This window comes from Scyliorhinus canicula, chromosome 5, assembly GCF_902713615.1.
Source record: "Scyliorhinus canicula chromosome 5, sScyCan1.1, whole genome shotgun sequence".
Taxonomy (NCBI): Eukaryota; Metazoa; Chordata; class Chondrichthyes; order Carcharhiniformes; family Scyliorhinidae; genus Scyliorhinus; species Scyliorhinus canicula.
The window spans coordinates 198,940,385-198,961,365 of NC_052150.1; the positions used below are offsets into that span (position 1 = coordinate 198,940,385).

Genomic DNA, 20,981 nt, shown 5'->3' on the forward strand with positions numbered 1-20,981 from the left:
CTGGTTAAATAACAGGAAAGGCCAAAATTGAGACTTGCGCCAGACATGAATCAGTTTGCTATCTAATCGGCCCACTCCCAGCGGCGAGGTCCGGATCTCATCCAAATATGGCGAGCATACTGTTAACCCCGATTTGCATTCATTTCCATCTCATTAACGAGATTAAAGTCGAACGTAATGGCCTCCCGGGAATTAACCGGCTCCCCAGTGGGAAATCACACAAGCGTCGTTCAGCACTCCTTATTAAAAACATGAGGCTGGTGCAATAGCTGCTGCGGGGAACTGAGGCGTTGCGTAGCTATTTCCATTTTCCGGCATGCAGCTCAAGGGCACTGGAGTTGTTACCCCAGTGTGCTCGGCAGGGCGGGCGGGGGGGGGGTGTTGGATTTGACCCAGGTCGGGAGTCGTTCCGTGCTGGAGGGCGTGGCGGGTGAGGGGCTTTTCGTCTGTGATGCTTTCAAGCCATCTTTAAATATTGTGGAAACACATAACAGGGGCAACTGTAGATGCTCCAATCCATCCTTTCAAACACTTCCAGGACAGATCCCTATTCTTGGTTATATGCTGATGGTCACTTTAACTCCCTTTGACTGTGACCAGCCTCTAGCTTTAGGCTGAAGGCTATTGCTAATGAGGAATTAGCCTTGTTAGTTGTGAGAGCACTTCACAGCTGCAGGTTGAGTTTGCTGCTGGTGGCTGCAGATGCCTGGAGGCTGCTGTTGCTGTTTCCTTTCTTTTCTGTACCCAGAAGGAAGGACAATTTTTTCTAAGATACCTGGATCCTGGAACACCGTGCTCAGGGGAACAATTTCAGTTTGAAGCAAGAAGGCACTGCGGGACCTGGTGCGTGACATTGATCCAAATGGGCCACCTGATGGCACCATTGAAGAAGTGCTTTTGCAGATTGCTGATTTGTTGCTGGTGTGGTGAGTGCTGCATGTAACTGGCACATCACCGTGGGTTAAACATGCTGGAAGTCGAGGATGTTCAGCTGCACCTTGAGTGCCAGTGGAATATGTGGATGTCAGGATTGGTTCCGGGGAGATTGGGCCGTGTGGGAGGGCCTGCACAGCTGTGGCTCTTGGGTGGAGAATGGTTCTAATACTTTTAACAAGTAACACATTGATGGACAGATTTAAAATGAATTTAGTGTACCCAATTCATTTTTTCCAATTAAGGGGCAATTTAGTGTGGCCAATCCACCTAGCCTGCACATTTTTGGGTTGTGGGGGCGAAACCCACGCAAACACGGGGAGAATGTGCAAACTCCACACGGACAGAGACCCAGAGCTGGAATCGAACCTGGGATCTCGGCTCCGTGAGGCAGCAGTGCTAACCACTGTGCCACCGTGCTGGCCTGGACAGATCATTTCTGCGACAACGTGATAACACATTCTCAGGGTTGTCCTCCATTTTTGTTGAGGAACCTGCGAGGGGTAATACCGTGTATTTGTTTATTTTGTGAAAATGAGCTGATATAGCTTTGTATTGGCACCGATATGGAACTTGTTGTTTAATGGTTAGTGTGATATGTGGAGTTTTGCATTGATTTGTGGCAAATCTTTGTTACTGTTGACCGTTCAATAAACAAAATATTCTCAAGTGGCTTCTCGTGGGTACACGTGTCATGTCTCAGATGCTGATTATTGCATCGCATTTCAATCAAACTTTGAAGCCTGAACAGTTTGCCTGAACTCTAGAGTCGTCAGCATCATAGAGGCAGCAGCCAGCAATCAAACACTAAAGGACTGGGCTTCAGCACTGGGGATATCCTCACAACCAAAGAGCGAGTTTGTGGATCAGGGGAAGGCACCTGAGCACGGTCTCCCTAATGTGCCCAGCAGGCGCCTGGGGTCTCGGGGCTCCTGTTGTGGCTGGGTGAGTGTGCAGAATAAGGCTTTCCAGCACAACTGGCTCGCTGGATGGCATTCTGAGAGAAGGCGGGATGCATAAGGATGGGGAGGCTTGGGAGATTTGAGGCTACCGGAGTGGAAGCCCCAATTGATTGCCAGTCTCTCTCCTTCTCCAATTCCTTGCAGATAGTAAAATGGATGGCAGTGTCTGTCCCACAGAGAACGCCCTCGCAATGCTGGTGGCAGCCCAGGCGGCCAGACGGTGGAGAAGCCAGCAGCGTTGATGCAGGCTGGAGGTGGCATTCCATGTGCAGGGGGCCAGCGCACACTCTGAAGACACAGCCGGCCATCAGGCCAAGGAGGAATCCAGAGGGGGAGGCCAGTGATGGCCCACAGTGTACTGGCATCATTGGTCTTTGGAGGAGATGACAGGCAGCATGTGCCACAGGGGACTCCGTCCCAACAAAGGGACAGTGCAGTACCTGTGCCATGTCCTCGCAGACTTGGCACACCATGGAGGAGAAGGACACCTGCTCAAGTTGGCCACGAAGGTCACAGCAGCCCTGAACATTTGTGCAATTGGCTCAAGCAGGCACTTGTGTGGCATTTCATAAACCACAGCCTACAAGTGCATCCGTGAGGTCGCGGATGCCCTGTATGCCCGGACATCAGACTTTATGAATTTTGAACTGGACCAAACGCACCAAGATGCCTGGACTGCAGGATTCTCCGCCATCACTGGGATGCCTCAGGTCCTGGGATTAACTGATGGTAGGCATGTTGCCTTGTGCGCAATGCAGCATCGGGGAGTGCCCTTCACTAACAGGAAGATGATCCACTCACTACCTGTTCAACTCGGGTGCAACCACTACCTCCAGATCATGCACATGTGTGCACGCTTCCCAAGGAGCGTGCTAGGCAGCGACATCCTGGGGACACTCGGAGATCCCCGGAGTCTTCTAGGATAACCCCAGGATGACAGGTTGGCTCTTGAGAGATAATGGGCTGGATTCTCTGCACCCTGACGCCGATATCGTGCCCGGCGCTGGGCGGAGAATCCATGTCCGTGCATGGAATCGGGACCAGCGCTGGTTCCTCAATTCTCCGGCTCTAGCGTATCTTCTACTTGCGGCCATTGCCAGAGGCCTGCCCCGCTATTCTCCATCTCCGACAGGCTGAAGTCCCGACAGCATGGATCTAACATGGTCCCAGCCATTCGGGATACTCGTGTGGCGGCTACGGACTCAGTCAGTGCCCGCCGTGGTCGGGAGCGGGCCGATTGGAGAGCAGGGGGGGCTTCATACGGGACCGGGCTATTTTTGGATGGGGTGGTCCGGGTTGGGCGCGTGGCCGGTCAGGGGGCACTATTTACGCAGTCGAGCTCTGCGGTCTGAGTCCCCCAGGAGCATAGCACAGCCTTTGTAGGCCGCCGGCGTGCACATGCACGGCCTCTGATCTGGAAGTGCGGGGGCCCGTATCTGAAGCTGGAACTGCGAGTTTCACGATGGGTCCTTGCTAGCCCCCTGCAGGACTGTGAATATATGGCCTTTTGACGCCAGCTTTTCTACCATAAGAGGCCGCAGTTTTCACGACAGCGTGGGGACATGGTCCCTGAAACGGAGATCCAGCCCAAAGTCCTGGCTGATGTTCCAGTACAGGAGCTGGAGACCGAGACATAGATCCACTATATCAAGGCCCATGTTGTCATGTGTGCTGTCATTGAACGGTGCAAAGGACTGCTCAAAATGCAGTTTACCTGTTTACAGAAAAATGACTAATGGAAAATTGCTTCTGTTTAGGAGGTTCCCTATGGTGTTGACAATTTATGAGGAATTGTGTTTAGTCCTAGCTGAGCAGGTCAAGGGGCATCTTGGTGGGGGAGACTGGAGACTGACTTATGCTTGGGATTCAGATGATATTGTTCCTGAAAGGGTCAGTCTCCAAAGGTTTGCACAGAGAAGCACGTAACCTTGATTGTTAACTTCATTTGTAAGTGGTATATGAACTGTATTGGGCTACTTAATTGTCGTGCATAGTGATAGATATAGATAGGGTGTTAAAGTTATTTTCCTTTATTAAAGAACTGTTTAGTTGTTAATTAAAAACTATTACTGTGTTGCTAATGTGAATGTTTTTGTGTCTGAATTAAAGTTTGTTTTAACATAAAAGATACTTATTGGTCACAGTTAGCACTGCTGTGGTTTCGTAGTTTTCCTTCACAGTCTTACAAATTGCAAATTGTTGGGATTCTCATACAGGAGTCCTAACACAGGAAATGAAACATCGTCTCAGAATGAGACTGACCCTCATGTTTCCAAATTTGCCAGGGAGGGTAGAAGCCAGCCAAAGTAATCAGAAAGTAAACCGTGTTTCACTAGTACTGCACAATAATTTATGATAAATGAAGCTGCAAACGTGAGAAACTTCAGGAGTGGCTCAAGTTGGATCCCCGTAATTATTGTTTCTAAGACCAGACCACTTTCATACCAAGTGGACAATCGTTCACAAGCACATGGACCACGTGAGGAGTAGAGAGACGTCAGTGTTACCATCAAGAAATGGTTTTGAATCTGTAAGCACCAAAGGACCTGCCCAACCTGGTGTTGACATAGCCAATGTCTCCGTGGAAGCAAATAGTGATGGACTGCCTGTGCCAGAAGAGGTACCCGCTATTGCAATTCCTGTTATGTCATGCTGGTGGAAGCATCTCAGACAATAGAATTACGCTGCTCTCCAAGTAACAGAAAACCCCCTCAAAGATTCTCCACCCCCCGTCGCCGAACACGAGAATCCGTTTTGGCGCACAAAATCGGGATCAGCGGCGGTTTCGCAAAACCCCACCCCCAAAAAATTGGTGTACTCGTGGAGTACACCGTGCCGAGTATCCATCGCCTATCTTTACACTCAACGTCCTATTGCTCATCCCTTTCTGAAGAGCATCAGCAGTAACTTGTTTGAAACTTATATCCACAAATATATAGTTACATTTTCAGTGATCCACAATTTTCTGTCTCCCCAATCTGCTGGTTGGGATAGTCCCCCCCCCCCCCCCCCCCCCCCCCCCCCCCCATCCCCCCGTCCCCGTCCCACCCATCGCATGTGTATCCTGACTCTCAGTGACAGCAAAGAGAGTGAGGAATCTGTCATATGTAATAGGGAGGCACATATGGGGCCAGCATAGGAAGTGCAATGCAGAACAGATAGAGAGAGGCTCACAGTTGGATGAGGAACTATGACATAATATTTGAAAAGATTGTGGGGGGCGGGGGGGTGGCGGTGCAGTGGGGGCAAGGCGGGGTTCAAATTACTCATGGGTATTACATTTTTATAAAACCTGTTCACTTCTGTTATGAAGGTACCAGGGAGTTCCACATTCTAGCCCCACTATTGGTAAAGAGCTAAAATAAATGAAGATAATGAGTGAGAACTAAGAGACAATTGACAGTAAAAATCAGGTTGAATGTAACCGATCGGAAGGCTCTGGTCTACCAGATGGATGTTCCATGACCCCCTAACTGGTTTAGCTCACTCGGCTAAATCGCTGGCTTTTAAAACAGACCAAGCAGGCCAGCAGCACGGTTCAATTCCTGTACCAGCCTCCCCGGACAGGCACCGGAATGTGGCGACTAGGGGCTTTTCACAGTAACTTCATTGAAGCCTACTAGGGGCCTCACGGTAGTATGGTGGTTAGCATCAATGCTTCACAGCTCCAGGGTCCCAGGTTCGATTCCCGGCTGGGTCACTGTCTGTGTGGAGTCTGCACGTCCTCCCCGTGTGTGCGTGGGTTTTCTCCGGGTGCTCCGGTTTCCTCCCACAGTCCAAAGATGTGCGGGTTAGGTGGATTGGCCATGCTAACTTGCCCGTAGTGTAAGGTTAATGGGGGGATTGTTGGGTTACGGGCATACGGGTTACGTGGGTTTAAGTAGGGTGATCATTGCTCGGCACAACATCGAGGGCCGAAGGGCCTGTTCTGTGCTGTACTGTTCTATGTTCTACTCGTGACAATAAGCGATTTTCATTTTTCATTTTTTCAACTAATTTGTTGACCTCAATCCAGTTGGGGTTTCAATAATAGAAGAAAAAAAAGTCCCGATGAAAGATCATCAGCCTGAAACATCATCTCTCCTCTCCCTCCAGACTTGATATTATAGAATTGTCAACAAAGGCACTCTATAATCACTGTCACAGACTCGCCTCAACATCACACTAAACAAAAGCCTTTTGTATTTGATCAGCGATGTCCTATTTTGTAAACGATCCCCTTTTGCCTGAAACCTGAGCCATTGTTTTGAATTATTCAACACTGGTAGACAACCTCAGCTCACTCCCTGTAAGAAAAGGCAGTTGGGTTAAAGAGCTCCTCTTGACATTTGTTAGCAAACATTATATTGACTTTGAGAAGAGTACTGCAATATTGGCATTGGCATTCTCCACTGCCTGAGCAAGAAAGTCCAGAAATGAATCCAGGAGGCTCATCAAACCAAATCACTTCTTTCCTTCGGAACAAGGAACAAGAAGCGCGGCAAATGCAGCTGCAGATGTGCTAGAAATTTGTGTGTGGGCTTTTTAATGCTTAGTTCACTAAAATGTTATTTCTGTCAACTGAGGTTAGATTTGAGATTCGTTCTTTGCAAACTCTGTGTGGGACTGAGAATTATTTAAATTCAAATGGAAACCATGGGTTGATCGGCTAAAAATGTGAGTGGGAGGAAATTCTATCAGCATTCACAGACCATACTCGTGAAGAATATCATTCTTCTGTTTATTCTTCACCCTTATCCCCCCCCCCCCCCCCCCCCCCCCCATCGATTTGAAGTTTGGAATCAAATGCATTGCTGTAACCACTGCCAACTGCAGTTAACTAATGGAATTCAACTACTTTTAATTCATTAATCCAACTTAAACTGAAAGAAGCAATCATCAGTCCGCAAAAGGGGTAATGGTCATCATTTTGCAATTGAATCCAAGCACGTTGCTATACGACGATAATCTGCATTTATGTAGCGTCTTTAACATGGACAAACCCTGGCACCAAGTGAAACATTTGGTGGAGTGAGTTAAACCTTGGACAGATAGTTGTGTTTCAATCAGGGTTTTAAAGATGGAGGTGGATAGATTTAGGGAGAGAATTCCACAATGCGGGGACTGGAAGTATGGCAGCTAATAGTGGGGTGAAGTGGGTGGGGATTCCCAAGAGGCTAGAGTCAGTGGAACACAGACTTCTCAGAAGGTTGCAGAATCACAAAATCAAATAATCACACAGTGCAGATGAAGCCCTTTGGCCCATCAAGTCTGCACCAACAGGTAAAAAACATCTGACTTACTTACCTAACCCCATTTACCAGCACTTAGCCCATGTCCTCGAAAATTATGAAGTGTCAAGGGCCTATCCAGCTACTTTTCAAAGGATGTGAGGATAGAGATACAGAGATAGGGAGGCACAAGGGCAAGAAGTGATTTAAATGCGAGGACGCTCATTGTCGTGGTAAATTTCTCCCTCTCCTTAGATGCTGCCCGCCTCACCTTCAAACCTGCTTCATTCTCAACCCCCTCTCCTCAAAAAGCCACCTTTGACCCCTCTGTACACTGATAACCCATCTCCAATCTCTGCGACTTTTCCTCTTTGCACTTGTCCATCGAGTAAACCCATCTCCATCCTCTCAAAAATCAGACGCCCATTGATCTGATATTTTCATTGTCCATTTCCAACAGACAAGGCTCCCAGATGTAAGCAGTTAGAAAATTGCTTCTCGCTTGTTAAGCCCAGTCAAGTTTCATTATGATAGATCTGAGCCGTATTCTCTGGCCTCTGGAAAGTCAAAGCATTATCTGAGCAATCCAGTAGACAATACAGAGGCAAGAGAAAGCTTTCTTCATAATTCCCAATGCTTCTAAATTTATAACATTTCCATCAGTTATGCCTCATAATTTTTGAAAGGTGTTTATTAATGAATCATGTGCTTGAGAAAACTTTTACCTATTGCCGAATATTTGCTTTTTGCTCAAAATCCTTAGCGGCCTGAACATTGTGGACAGACTGAAATACATGATCAGGTGTGCAATGCATTTGATCAGATTGCCATTTGAAGCAAACGTAACCATGCGCCTCTCCACCTCCACTATCACGTCCAGCAGACAGCACAAGGCACTTTTAACATGATGGGTTCAGGCTATTCCTTACAACAATGGGAGTTTATCTTGCCTAAAAATTTGCCAAGACAGTAACATTCCCCATTCAGCTCAAAACACTTCCCTGTGGTCTCGAGGCCAGTCAAAGGTCGAGATGCATATCTTTTAAAACTGCTTCCAATGAAGCGCTCTCAATACCGCAGTTACAAGGTTCATCGCACAGAACCTTTCAGCTCAATTGAAAAAACTTTGAAAGCCACTGTGCTTTGAACTGCAATGTGTCCATGATTAGCCAAATAGCTGCTTCCTCCCAGCCCGCCATGCCCCCTGGTGCACTCTGCTTCTCCCACCCTTTGGATGCTTTAGAGAGGGTGCAGAGGAGGTTCACCAGGATGTTGCCTGGTATGGAGGGTGCTAGCTATGAAGAAAGGTTGAGTAGATTAGGATTGTTGGCGTTGGAAAGACGGAGGTTGAGGGGGGACCTGATTGAGGTCTACAATATTATGAGAGGTATGGACAGGGTGGATAGCAACAAGCTTTTTCCAAGAGTGGGGGTGTCAATTACAAGGGGTCACGATTTCAAGGTTTAAGGGAGATGTGCGTGGAAAGTTTTTTACGCAGAGGGTGGTGGGTGCCTGGAATGCTTTGCCAGCGGAGGTGGTAGAGGCAGGCACAATAGCATCATTTAAGATGCATCTGGACAGATATATAAACGGGCGGGGAACAGAGAGAAGTAGATCCTTGGAAAATAGGCAACAGGTTTAGATAAAGGATCTGGATCGGCGCAGGCTGGGAGGGCCGAAGGGCCTGTTCCTGTGCTGTAATTTTCTTTGTTCACCCAAACATATCCCTAGTGGTTCCTCGCTGATGGTCCCAGCTCTTACCTGACATGAGGCTGTCAATTTTGCTCTGAGAGTAGACACCCCCAGCGTTAGCAGCAATTTCAATGCTGCGGCCTCATCTGCAGGTTACTGGCAAGGTGAACACCCAGGTTGCAGGGCAGAAAGTGGCAGGAGCAGAGGTTCTGGGCACGGGAGACTGTCGGCTACCACCAAACCAAGCCGCATCAGCAAGAAGGTAAGTGGTGGAGGGGACGCTCTGGGCTGGGGAAGGCCTAAACTTTCCTTGTGATGTCGAGTAGAATATCCCCATTCTTCTTTACATGGGAAGGAAAAAAGATATACTTCAAGCGACCTCTTCTGCTCCTGGATCTTCCTCTTGCTCTCTACCCAGCAGGAAGGCCACAGCAGCCTGAGCCATTTAGACCAGAATGTTATTAGAGCCTGATTGGTTCTGATAACTAAAGGGCTACTTCAGTTATGAGTCTCTGTGCCCGCTGAGATGAGTATATATATTAACACTGGGACTGGTGCAAAGCAGGCTGCAAATTGATGGGTAAGTCATTGTAACTGCACACAGTCCATTTGCTGATAGATGTCTGGGGTTATTATCACCCCGGTGAATTTCAGCCAAATGTAACTGCTTGGAGCTGATTTATGTGCCATGCTTACCCTATCTAACTAAAGTGATGTAAATTATATAATATTGGAATTTTCCTTCACATGCCTCTGTCAAATATCATTCAGATGTGTTAACCCATGTTTGGTGGCAGCCTGTAAAACAATGTGTTGTACCACATGGTCGGAAATCCCGCTATGGTACGGCAGTCTCCACCATATCTTTTGCAGAGGAAAACTGTGGGCTGAGAAGGTACGCAATCTATGTCATAGAATCCCCTACAGTGCAGAAGGAGGCCATTCAGCCCATTGAGTCTGCACCAGCCCTCTGAAAGAGCACACTACCTACGCCCATTCCCTTGCCCCATCCCTGTAACCTTGCCTAACCTGCATTTCGTTGTACACAAAGGGGATTTTTTAGCATGGCCAACCAACCCAACCTGCACCTCTTTGGTCTCCATTTGTCATTGATCTCTGTTTTGTCTGGGGCCGGCTTCTCCGCCAGCTGAGCTTTGCCTTTCTGCTGGCCTCTTCCTGTGCGTTTCCAAACAGTCAGCCTCCAGAGGTCCTAAGTGATTGTCTCCCAGTAATCAGTGTGTTGTGGCCATGTGAGAAGGGATGAACTGGCTCCCCTCGAATCCTTGGCTGGTCACAGCAAAGGCTTGGGTTTTCCTTTTCATTAGGATGTGCTGTGAGTAATAAGAACATAGAACATACAATGCAGAAGGAGGCCATTCAGCCCATCGAGTCTGCACTGACCCACTTAAGCCCTCACCTCCATCCTATCCCCTAACCCAATGACCCCTCCTAAACCTTTGATCACTAAGGGCAATTCATCATGGCCAATCCACCTAACCTGCACGTCTTTGGACTGAGGAGTCAATCAAACAAAGTTTCCTCGAGTCAAGAAAGAGAAATACTTTTAATCACTAAACCCAAGAAAAATAATAAAAACGCAACAGGCGACCCTCATGCCATCATTTAGACACACACACGCATGTGTGCACACGCACACTTATGCAGGCACATGCATGCACACACAGGTATGAGAAATAAGGTGAGTTAGAGGCCAATAACAAAAGAAAAGGTAAAAGTCAATGTGGTTAAATGTCCTATGATTGTTTTGGAACAAAGGTTTTAAACACTGCGGCCCATTCAGGTGAGATGATTTCTTGGATGCCATCTGAAGTAGAAGATATTGCAATTATTACAAGATCTCGGTTTGTTGGTAGGGTTCTGGTAGAGTTGGCTTCTGAACTGGGCAACATTCTTATTACAAAACAGAATCACTTGCAATCTCTCTCAAGTGACTGGGATGTCTTGCCATGAAATATTTCACCCATTTTGTATTTGTAAGAGGTTTTGGGTGGGTCTGTTTGTGACAGCCATTGTTTCAATATCAAGCACTTTTAATGTCTCTTCCTTAGACAGTGACAAGTTTTGATGGGTCCCTGTATAATAGGAAATGTCTCTCTCTTCACACTCCCCTGAGATTGATTTGTTTGTTTCTCACCTTCACCTTGCAATGTGGCCTTGCATTTTTAAGCAATTCAAAATACAAAATTTGCTGTCAGTTAAAAGCTAAAAATAAATGGGTATAGCTTCATGACAGGTGTCAACGGGCGGTATTCTTCGGAAACCGGCGGGGCGGACAACACTGGCGGAAAGGAGTGGCGTGACCCACTCCAGCGTCGGGCCGCCCCAAAGCTGCAGAAGTCTCCGCACCTTCAGGGGCTAGGCTGGCGACGGAGTGGTTTGCGCCACGCCGGCCAGCGCGGAAGGGGCTTGGCGCCATGCCAACCGGCACCCAAAGGCCTCCGCCGGCCAGCGCGAGTTGGCGAATGCGCGGGAGCACCAGTGTGTGCTGGCGTCATTCCAGCGCATGCGCAGAGGGGGTTCATCTCCGCGCCAGCCATCACGGACCGTTACACCGGCCAGTGCGGAGGAATAGTGTGCCCCCATGGCACAGGCCCACCTGCAGATCGGTTGGCTCCAATCGCGGGCCAGGCCACCACGGGGGCAGCTTCCCGGGGCCAGATCCCCGTGCCCCACTGAGGACCCCGAAGGCTGCCCGCGGAGCCAGGTCCCACCGGTAAGTACCTGTTGTAACATACGCCACGGGACCGGCCGAAAACGGGCGGCCACTCGGCCCATCGCGGGCCGGAGAATTGCCGGGGGGGCGCTGCCAGTGGCTGCCGACCGGTGCGGCGTGATTCCCGCCCTACCAAATCCCCGGCACCTGAGAATGCGGCAGCTGGCAGGGGCAGGATTCGCCCCACCCCCCCCCCCGGCGATTCTCCGACCCGCTGGAGGGTCGGAGAATTCCGCCCAACATTTGCCATCTCCATATCTCACTGCAGATATCCTTGACATGGAGGTATTGACACCCAAAAGGTCATGACGCAGTGGCCAAGTAACCATACAGAAGGTCTTTGGGTATATGGCTGTCATCCAATGAACAAGGCTGAGCCAGTGTTGACGTCGTTAGTTTAGCAATGAGTGTATGCCATTGGCTTAGCAAAATTCCGGACCTCTGAGTTGGTGACCTTGTCTTGCAAAGAAATGCCGAGGCTGCGGCTGAAACAGTGAAAGTGGAACCTGGTTAGCCTTTTCTCCTGCCTAACAGATGTGGCCCAGGTCTCACCACTCGAGAGGAGTGTGCTGAGGATGCAGACTGTGGTGGACTCACAGTTTGGCTTTGTCAGTCAGATAGCTGTTACCCAACACTCTTTCTCAGTTATAGCTGTAGCTATAGCTGTTATGATCAATGTGCTGATTTCAGCATCAAGTAACAGATTGCTGGTAATTGTGGAGCCTAAATATGTGAAGCTATCAACAACCTCCAGCTGCATATTATCATTGCTGTCAGATGGCAGTGTGGCAACATCCTGGACCAGCACATTTGTCTTCCTGATGATGATGGTGAAAGCAAACTGTTTACAGGATTGAGTCTGTCCATTTGCTGCTAAAGGTGTTCCTCAGTATGAAGTGCTAATGCAGCATGGTCAGCATACAGTATTCTCTGATGAATACTTGGTGTGTGTTTCTCTTAGATATTAGGCTAGCAAGATGTGGTGAATTATATGCCATTGTAATTCACACTGTATTGCCTTGCATTGTATTATGTCCTTATGGGCTCTGTATGTGAGCCGTTGCGCGGCTCTGCCCATAGGGGGAGATGAGGAGTTTGTACTGGGATCTACCCTTGGCTCCGCCCATGGCTCCATCCATGGCTCCTCCCACTAACCAGTAGTATAAAGCACTGCAGCCGTAAGCCTGCTCTCAGTTCCTCTGGTCGCAGGCTGGCTTAGTTGTAAGACTATTAAAACCACAGTTTACTTCCAATCACGTGTCTAGTGAATTTATGGTCACATCACAAGGCTGCGCAGATTTCTGTCAGTTCTGCAGCAGAATTCTCCGTTCCTGAGACTAAGTGTTGACGCCGGGGCAGGATTCGTGGACTTTCACAACACCAAAACTGGTGCTGCACCTGGACCGATTCAGCGACCATTGAGGGTCTAGCACCGGCGCCACGTGCAGCACAATCGATTGCAATGAGAAATGGTGCGGGATTCGCCGGATTCGCAATTGATAATCAGGAAGCTGACAAGCTGCAGCCGTATATATACACTTCACTCCCCACACGCACCATCCCAGCCAACAAGATGGCAGGAAGGACAGCGGTCCTGAGCTTCACGGATGCTGAGCTTGAGACCCTCCTGTACACAGTGGAGGAGAGGTTGGCGACCCTGTACCCCGGCCCGGGAAGGAGGCAGCCAGTCAATGTTGTTCGCTGTGCCTAGGCGCGGGTGGCAGAGGCAGTAAGCGACCTGAGCAACACCATCCGGACCGGCCAGCAGTGCCGGAAGAAACTGCACAACCTCCTCGGGACAGGGCTCACCAGCACACCCTGCAGCTCGAGGCCGAGGATGCCACAGATTGTGATGGCAGCCATGCATGCCACCCAGGCCAACACTGCACGGCTGCCGTCCGCGGTGGAGGCCCTTGGGGGGCAAGGGGTTCGGTCCTGCCAGGGCCCCAAGGCCTCCACCACGGATGCCACCTGTGCAGTGTTGTGCTGGGAAGCCCTGTCCTGAGGAGATCGTGCAGTTTGTTCCGGCACTGGTGGAGAGTAGGTGGTGGGATGGGATCATCCATACAGCCGGTGTCACTCTGCAGAACTAGGGGCCAGCGTGGGTGGGCGGTGGGGTGCGTGGCAAGATGGCTGCCTTGCAGGCTGCGACAATGGCGGCCCATGCCAGGGCACTGCCCCAGTCCTGTGGGAGGTCACCCTGGCCCCCACGGTCCCCCCCATCAACCTCCCCCCACTAAGCCCTGGCCCTCCTAGCCTGCCCAGCCAGTGTCAGGACCGGTAGCCCACAGTTACGTGTGTGCCTGACCTCCCGTCTCTCTCTCTCCCTCATCAGCCACGGTGCCTGTTTCACGATTTTTAAAAGCACAAGTGAACCTCACCGTAGGGAATTCTCTCTGGCGGAGCTGAAGCATCACGGAGGCCCTGGAGAATACCAGGTCAGGCCCGCAAATGATATGCCAATGGCAATTACTGTACACGTGGAGTGGAACACATTGACGCAACTGTCGAGGCACCAGAGAATTATGATTTGGCGTGAAACCGGCACCCGCCACAATTTCTGCGTCAAAACCAATTCTTCACCCAATCGCGTTTCGCGATTCCGCCGTCAGACAACGGAGAATCCCGCCCCTGGATGTATAAGTAGACACCGACTGTGGATGGGCTGAAGGCAAATGGCAGCAGCAGAGAGATGAATATGCCAAAGAGCGCCTGCGCCCGATCACAACCCTATTTGACACCACTGTGGATCTCAGTGTGCCTGTGTTTCTCAGTTATAGAGAAACAAGCTAACCTCAACCATCACGTTGTCACGGAAAGAGGAGATCATATTGTACAGCTTTGTGGCTAATATCACAAACAGTAATATAATGAGCAATAATGATTTATAAGTTATAAAATTCCCAGCCAAACTTGACGGCCATGGAAATTTTCAGGGTCAAAGTGGTAGCAGCAAAATAGGTTAGCAACCAGATACCTAATACCGCACCAACCTAAAAGGCAATCAGAGCAGGCAATGAGTGTCATAAGGAAGATGTTCGAACAGTGATTATGTAGTTTAATGTGATTATTCATATTGAGGTACCAAACAAAAACAATAAGTCTTTGAAGCAACCATCATTTCTCCCTTCCTTCCGTCACATGACTAAGGTACTTCAAGTAACTCCTTGTTATCAACAGTGTCTCCTGGGTCAATTATAACTCCGTCTGACACCATTCTCACTGCCATCACGCAGTACAGACAACAGTCCCCAGAGGTAGCATGAAAAATTATTAAAATGTGCTCAAAATAACACGCATTATGAAAATTCTAACAAAATCACATCACACCGACCAGATTGGCTTCAACCTGCCAGTGTTGTGAATCTGATGTTTTGTTCTCAATTTATATTTCAACCAATGTTCAACGCTTTTCGAGGCCATAGAACTGAAGCTGTCACTCCCATCAGGAAAAGTGGTGATTTGAAAAGAAGAAATAGAGGTGCAAGATTTGTATGTAAACACCCTGGAGTTTTGTTTGCAGATGGCTTTGTTGCAGGGTTTGAAACATCAGAGCTTGCAAGACTGTAAGTACAATGCTAATCCAAAGATGCTGCAGAAGTGTATTTCTACAGTGACAAGTGTTTTGAAATGCTGTCACATTAGAGTGACAGAGACGTGGTCAAACAACGCTAGGCGGGGGAGAAGGATGTCCAAATTCTATCACAGTTACTTTGAAGCAGACAATCCAAGGAAGAAGTCCTGCGAATATGATTATGAAGTGAAAAATGTTCCGTCCAGAGGTCTTGTGTCAAAGCAGGACAATTCAAAGTACACCAACTCTCTGGACGTCTTCAAAATAAAATTAAGACGTTCCACTTTATCCGCTTCAAAGGTTTGCTCAGAATATTTTGAGAAAAGCGCAAAAATAGCCGAGACGGATGATAGAATTGCTTCATTATACTTGGGGAAGAATCTGCATCGAAGCATCAAATTATTCTGTGCCATCTAACTCTCATAGATGCGCTGATTCAGCAAAGGAGGCAATCTTCACCAGGCCCTGTGATTTATCACCAAGTCACCTCTTATACCTTGAATTAGGCTCCTTGAATATTAGTGCAGGAGCACTTAAACACGTTAATTTAAGATTATTTTCCATGCCACTTAATAGAGAGGCTAACTGACTATTTCAAATAGATCAGTAGCCTCCTTGAAATAGCATTCAAAGGAATTTCACACAAGCAATCATATGTGAATACCAACTGAGGCTAATTTCAAGGTATTAATGTGGAAAATCACAAGCTAGCTTGGGGAGAGACTGGGCAGTGATAATAACCCCCACATTTGACTTGCCCGAGCCAATTCAACATTATTCATTTTTTATGTTGATGCAAAGGAACTTGTACATAGCTGTACTGAATGTCATTTTCCAGAGTTCTGCCCACTTCAGTTAAGGCTTAGCTGATCCACCAGACTCGACTGGTACTCTCGCCCAATCTGACCATTTTGCATTCCACGGTATTCATTCACAACAACAGCCAGCACAAAGTGCATTTAAGCAATGTCTTTAATGTAGTATAACATCATAAAGTGCATCGCAGGTGGTTTACCAAACACATTTGACACCAAGTCACACAAGGACATATTTGGACCAGTGATCAGAAAGTTGCTCAAAGAGGTATATTTTATGTAGCATCTAAAAGGAGGAGAGAGGTCTAGAGACAGAAGTTTCGAGAAGGAATTCCAGAGCTTAGGGTGGAGGTAGGTGACGGCAACCCTACCTGAAGCAACGAGAATTGGGATATGCAGGAAGTCAGAATTGGAGGAGTATGGAAATCCTAGAGGGCTCTAAGGGTTTGGGGATGGATATGGAGGTAAGGAGGTGCAAGGTGGGATTTGAATACAAGGATGAGATTCGAAACTGTCGGGGCTTCAACATCAGTCCCTGGGTTACTGCACTCAGTACATCTCCCAGTATACTCCTTGAACTTGTAACTGTTGACTGGCTCTCTTCCATTTTAATCACCTTTAGATTTTACCATCTATATGCACAGCTGATAGCCTCTGTAGCAGAATCTCACATGGAACTTTAACGAAGGCTTTAGACCGACACCATGTGGCCGACACATTCCAGCATACATTTAGGATGTAAATTTGTCAAAATGTGTGGGCTGACAGGATCTGCCTCTTCTAAAACCAAGTGAACTGAGTTATGAAAGTTAGACTAATGGGCCTCCAGTGAGCTAAGTCCACCTACTTATGTTTTTGAAACCAGTTGGCATTTTTCCAATCCAAATGGGGCATTCTCTGTGGTGAACTCTCAGAATTGCTACCGGCATTTTGTAGATCTTATTTTTACTGCTACTTAACGTCCCCTGATATGTGGCATTCACAATTTTAAGCACTTTAAGTCTATCTGCAAGTGGTGCCAAAACAATTATATTTAGTTGCAGAACCTTTTGTTAAGCTTTTCATGTTCGTAGCATTCTATATTGTAATCATTTAACTTGCATTTCCCTTTTTTTGACAAAGGTGCTTCAGAAGAAAACATCAGAGAGGTTGCATTATACAAAGTTCATCTCATTTTGAGGCTGAATACCAAAAAGGATTCAGTATGACTCCTGAAAATGGTTTTGTTTTAATGAATTCTCCAGGACTGTAGGAAAGTGTGGGTGAGGAGGGAGGCGGCGGAGTGCAGGGGGTCCCAGGACCAAAATGAGCAAATCCTGCCATATTCTGTCAATCACAAAATTGAGTCAATTAATTTGTTCACATTAAAAAGTGACTTTCAAATATGACCCTTGACTTGTTATTCGCGCAGGAGGATGATTGAACATGAACATAGAACATACAGTGCAGAAGGAGGCCATTCGGCCCATCGAGTCTGCACCGACCCACTTAAGCACCCACTTCCACCCTATCCCCATAACCCCTCCTAACCTTTTTTTTGGGTACTAAGGGCAACTTATCATGGCCAATCCACCTAACCTGCACACCGTTGGACTGTGGGAGGAAACCGGAGCACCCTTGAGGAAACCCACGCAGACATGAGGAGAACGTGCAGACTCCGCACAGACAGTGACCCAGCAGGGAATCGAACCTAGGACCCTGGCGCTGTGAAGCCACAGTGTTAATCACTTGTGCTACCGTGCTGCCCTACTGTCTTCCACAAGTCCAAAGGACCTTGACATGTGACAGACAAACACAGGACTTTAACAAATAAACAGATTGCTGTGTTCCATTAAATCATGTGCATTGTATGTATAGTGTAATTTGCCTTTTTAGAGTTCAAATATTAATCCAATCACTCAAAATCGATCAGGTTTTGCATCATCACTTTTTTTCCAATTAAGGGGCAATTTAGCATGGCCAATCCACCTACCCTGCACATCTTTGGGTTGTGGGGGCGAAACCCACGCAGCCACGGGGAAAATGTGCAAACTCCACACGGACAGTGACCAGGGGCCAGCATCGAATCTGGGTCCTCGGCGCCATGAGGCAGCAGTGCTAACCACTGCCCCACCGTGCCGCCCTGCATGACCATGATTAACAACAGTCGAATGACTCACCGGCGAAACCTGTGCACAAACATATATGTATTATGCATCATTGATATGAGAAGGTAGGAGGGATTAAACCTGATTTTGGCATCATTTTGTTTGCAGTAGCTGCAATAAATCAGGCAATGCCTCTCTGATATTCAGATGAGATCTGCTCTAAATAACTGCCTTAATTGGTTTTTAGGCAACGTGTGATGTTCCATTAGAGAACATTTAAAGATAATGTTGAAAGTACAGAGCAGCAGTTAGTGCTTTGTATCACCGCACGCAAGATGCTTCAGGGAAAGAGAAAAACTGCTTCCTTTTTCAAATCGATTCAAAGGAAGAAATTAAGAAATTCCCCTCTTGTAATTGTGTATGTCTTGAATATAGTGAATACGTTTTGAAGGTGTTAAGTCAACCTTTCGCTTTTGTTTTTTTGCTGGAATTAATAACCCAGGGAATTTTAAAAATATCGACAAACACGCAGATTCATGATTAAAGAGAATTCACAAAGATCTACATTTGCCATCTAAATCTGGCAAAATTACTTGACTTCCATTCGATATAAGTACTGCTAAAAGCTATCGCTGAGACGAATGTAATGAGATTGCAAAATGCACCTATGAAATGAACTTGTGGTAACCAGAGGCGAAGGGCAACATTGTTAATTATGTCTTACTCTCAGAAACAAAGAAAATTACAAATTAGTACGTGAAGATATGCAAAGCCTGCTCTGCATTTGCAAGGTTTAACTATACGTATTTGTACTTTAAACAGAAGGAATTAGTAATTGAAAGCATTTAAAACTTGCATCCAGTATCAAAAGCGAATTAGAAAGATAAAGGGATTAATAATAGGTCGTTGCACTTAACTGGAGACAGCAGTGACGATGGTGTTATAACAAATGAACAAGAGGGAGGCAGGTTCAATTGAGTCATTCAAGAGGGCATCAGATATTCATTTGAATAGGAACTATGTGCAGGGGTACAGGCAAAAGGCAGGGAATGGCACTAAGTCACAATGCTCGATTGGAGAGCTGGTCCAGACACGATGGGCCAAATGGCCTCCTTCTGCACAGTACCAGTTGTGTATCTTTGTGAGGATATGTGCTGGCATTACATGCTGAATGTATGGGCAGCATGGTAGCACAGTGGTTAGTACAGTTGCTTCACAGCGCCAGGGTCCCAGGTTCGATTCCTGACTTGGGTCACTGTCTGTGCAGAGACTGCATGTCCTCCCCGTGTCTGCGTGGGTTTTCTCCGGTGCTCCGGTTTCCTCCCACAGTCACAAAGAGATGTCCGGCTAAGTGTATTGGCCATTCTGGATTGCCCTTCGTCTCAAAAAGGTTAAGCGGGGTTACTTGGTTATGGGGATAGGGTGGCGGCATGGGCTTGAGTAGGGTGCTCGTTCCAAGGGCCGGTGCAGACTTGATGGGCTGATTGGCTTCTTCTGCACTGTAAAAATCTATGATCAATGAATGGACCAGCACCATTGCCCGGCTGTTCAAGGCAGAAAGCCACTCAACTGGTGAGTGAAGTGATCCAACGTTTAGCACAGAAACAAAAATCGCTTGTTTTTCTTTTCATCTCAATGATTGCTCAGGAAGAGAAGGAACCGTGGGAATGGTCGCCTTCAGTATTTGTACCAGAGCGGACAACATATGATCACACACAAAACAAAAGGCCTCACAGCAATAAAATGTACCCGTGTCTTTCAGGAGTTTGCTGATGCAGTCTTCCAGATGGTCACAGAGAAATTCAAGGAGCTGACAGACAATTTGACCTCCTCGCATGCACGGCATAAGGGGCTGGCAGGAATCGTGATGACAAGAGGTAAGGCACGTCTAAACCCTGAGGACTATTTCTCCATCACACAAAACGTGCTGCCTCACCTTCCTTCTTTTGCTTTCAGTAAAAACTGCTGAATGTATTTTTTACTGTCCAGGCTGTTTTCTAAAAGGCTCTTCATACTTAAATATATATACTCTTCCTTTTCAGCTGGCTGTTCAGCTTTTGAAGTATTATTTTAACATTTCCTCGTTGCTGCATGCTGCAAGTAATTGCAGTTGTCTGAAATATCGAACGCTGCTAAAATATTTTCATTTGAAATAGCTTCTAGCTGAATCGAGTCATCGTTTTTCGGTTCCTTTTTAGATGATCTCTCACAAACTCCGAAATTCACAACAACAAATATAGTTCCACGAGGCAAGGTCAAGTCGCCATAGTCCCAGGTGACCACAGGGTGTTTTCCCCTTTTGAGGGGGAGAGCTGACTGGTGGTGATTCAACCTGAGGATCACCACACCTCAGGCAAGGGGGAAGATTGGGAAGGCACGGGGCCTTCATGAATAACCTTCACCAGACAAGGGAGAAAGTGAAAAATTGTCCCGGAATTCGCTGGACAAATGCATTCGCTGGTGTGTGCATTAATGGAAGTGCCATTCCTGGTTTGCAGTTGCCAACTTAGCGAGCGCCGTGTGAGGCAAACAGTTAGATTTTCTTTGGTTGTCCAGCATCAGTCGTAGGGTTGCCAACCTTCCAGGATTGACCTGGGGTCTCCAGAAATTGAAGATCAGTCACCGGGACAATGCTCGGTGCAACCCACGGAGAAAAATCATCGGGACATTAAAAAAGGTTGATTTTGTTTAGCTCACTTCCTTCGAACATTTCTCTTCACCAGATATAAACATATTGGAAAAAAGAATCTTTCTATCACAGTCCAGAAGCGGGAAAAATATTGACTTCTGCACCAAGGTGAATCATACCTTGTGCCGGCATCCGTCTCTTCCCTCCGGGTCGTGGCTCAATCACTTCTTCAGTCCCCCATGGAATTCACTCAGGGTATTGGTTTTTGCTTCGCAGCGCCAAATGTAGAAGTCAATATTTTTCCCGCTTCTGGACTGCGATAGAAAGATTCAACAATGCTCGTTA

General features: G+C 47.4%; 1 protein-coding gene across 2 annotated transcripts in view; it reads left to right on the forward strand.

The window, feature by feature from the left end:
* Window positions 1-20,981, forward strand: part of adarb2 (adenosine deaminase RNA specific B2 (inactive)) — an 857,007-nt gene that overhangs the window by 644,346 nt on the left and 191,680 nt on the right. For both annotated transcript variants that reach the window (XM_038798319.1, XM_038798320.1), the window contains one exon: window positions 19,770-19,884. In XM_038798319.1, coding sequence (XP_038654247.1) covers window positions 19,770-19,884 — 115 coding nt within the window. The remainder of the gene's footprint in view (window positions 1-19,769; window positions 19,885-20,981) is intronic.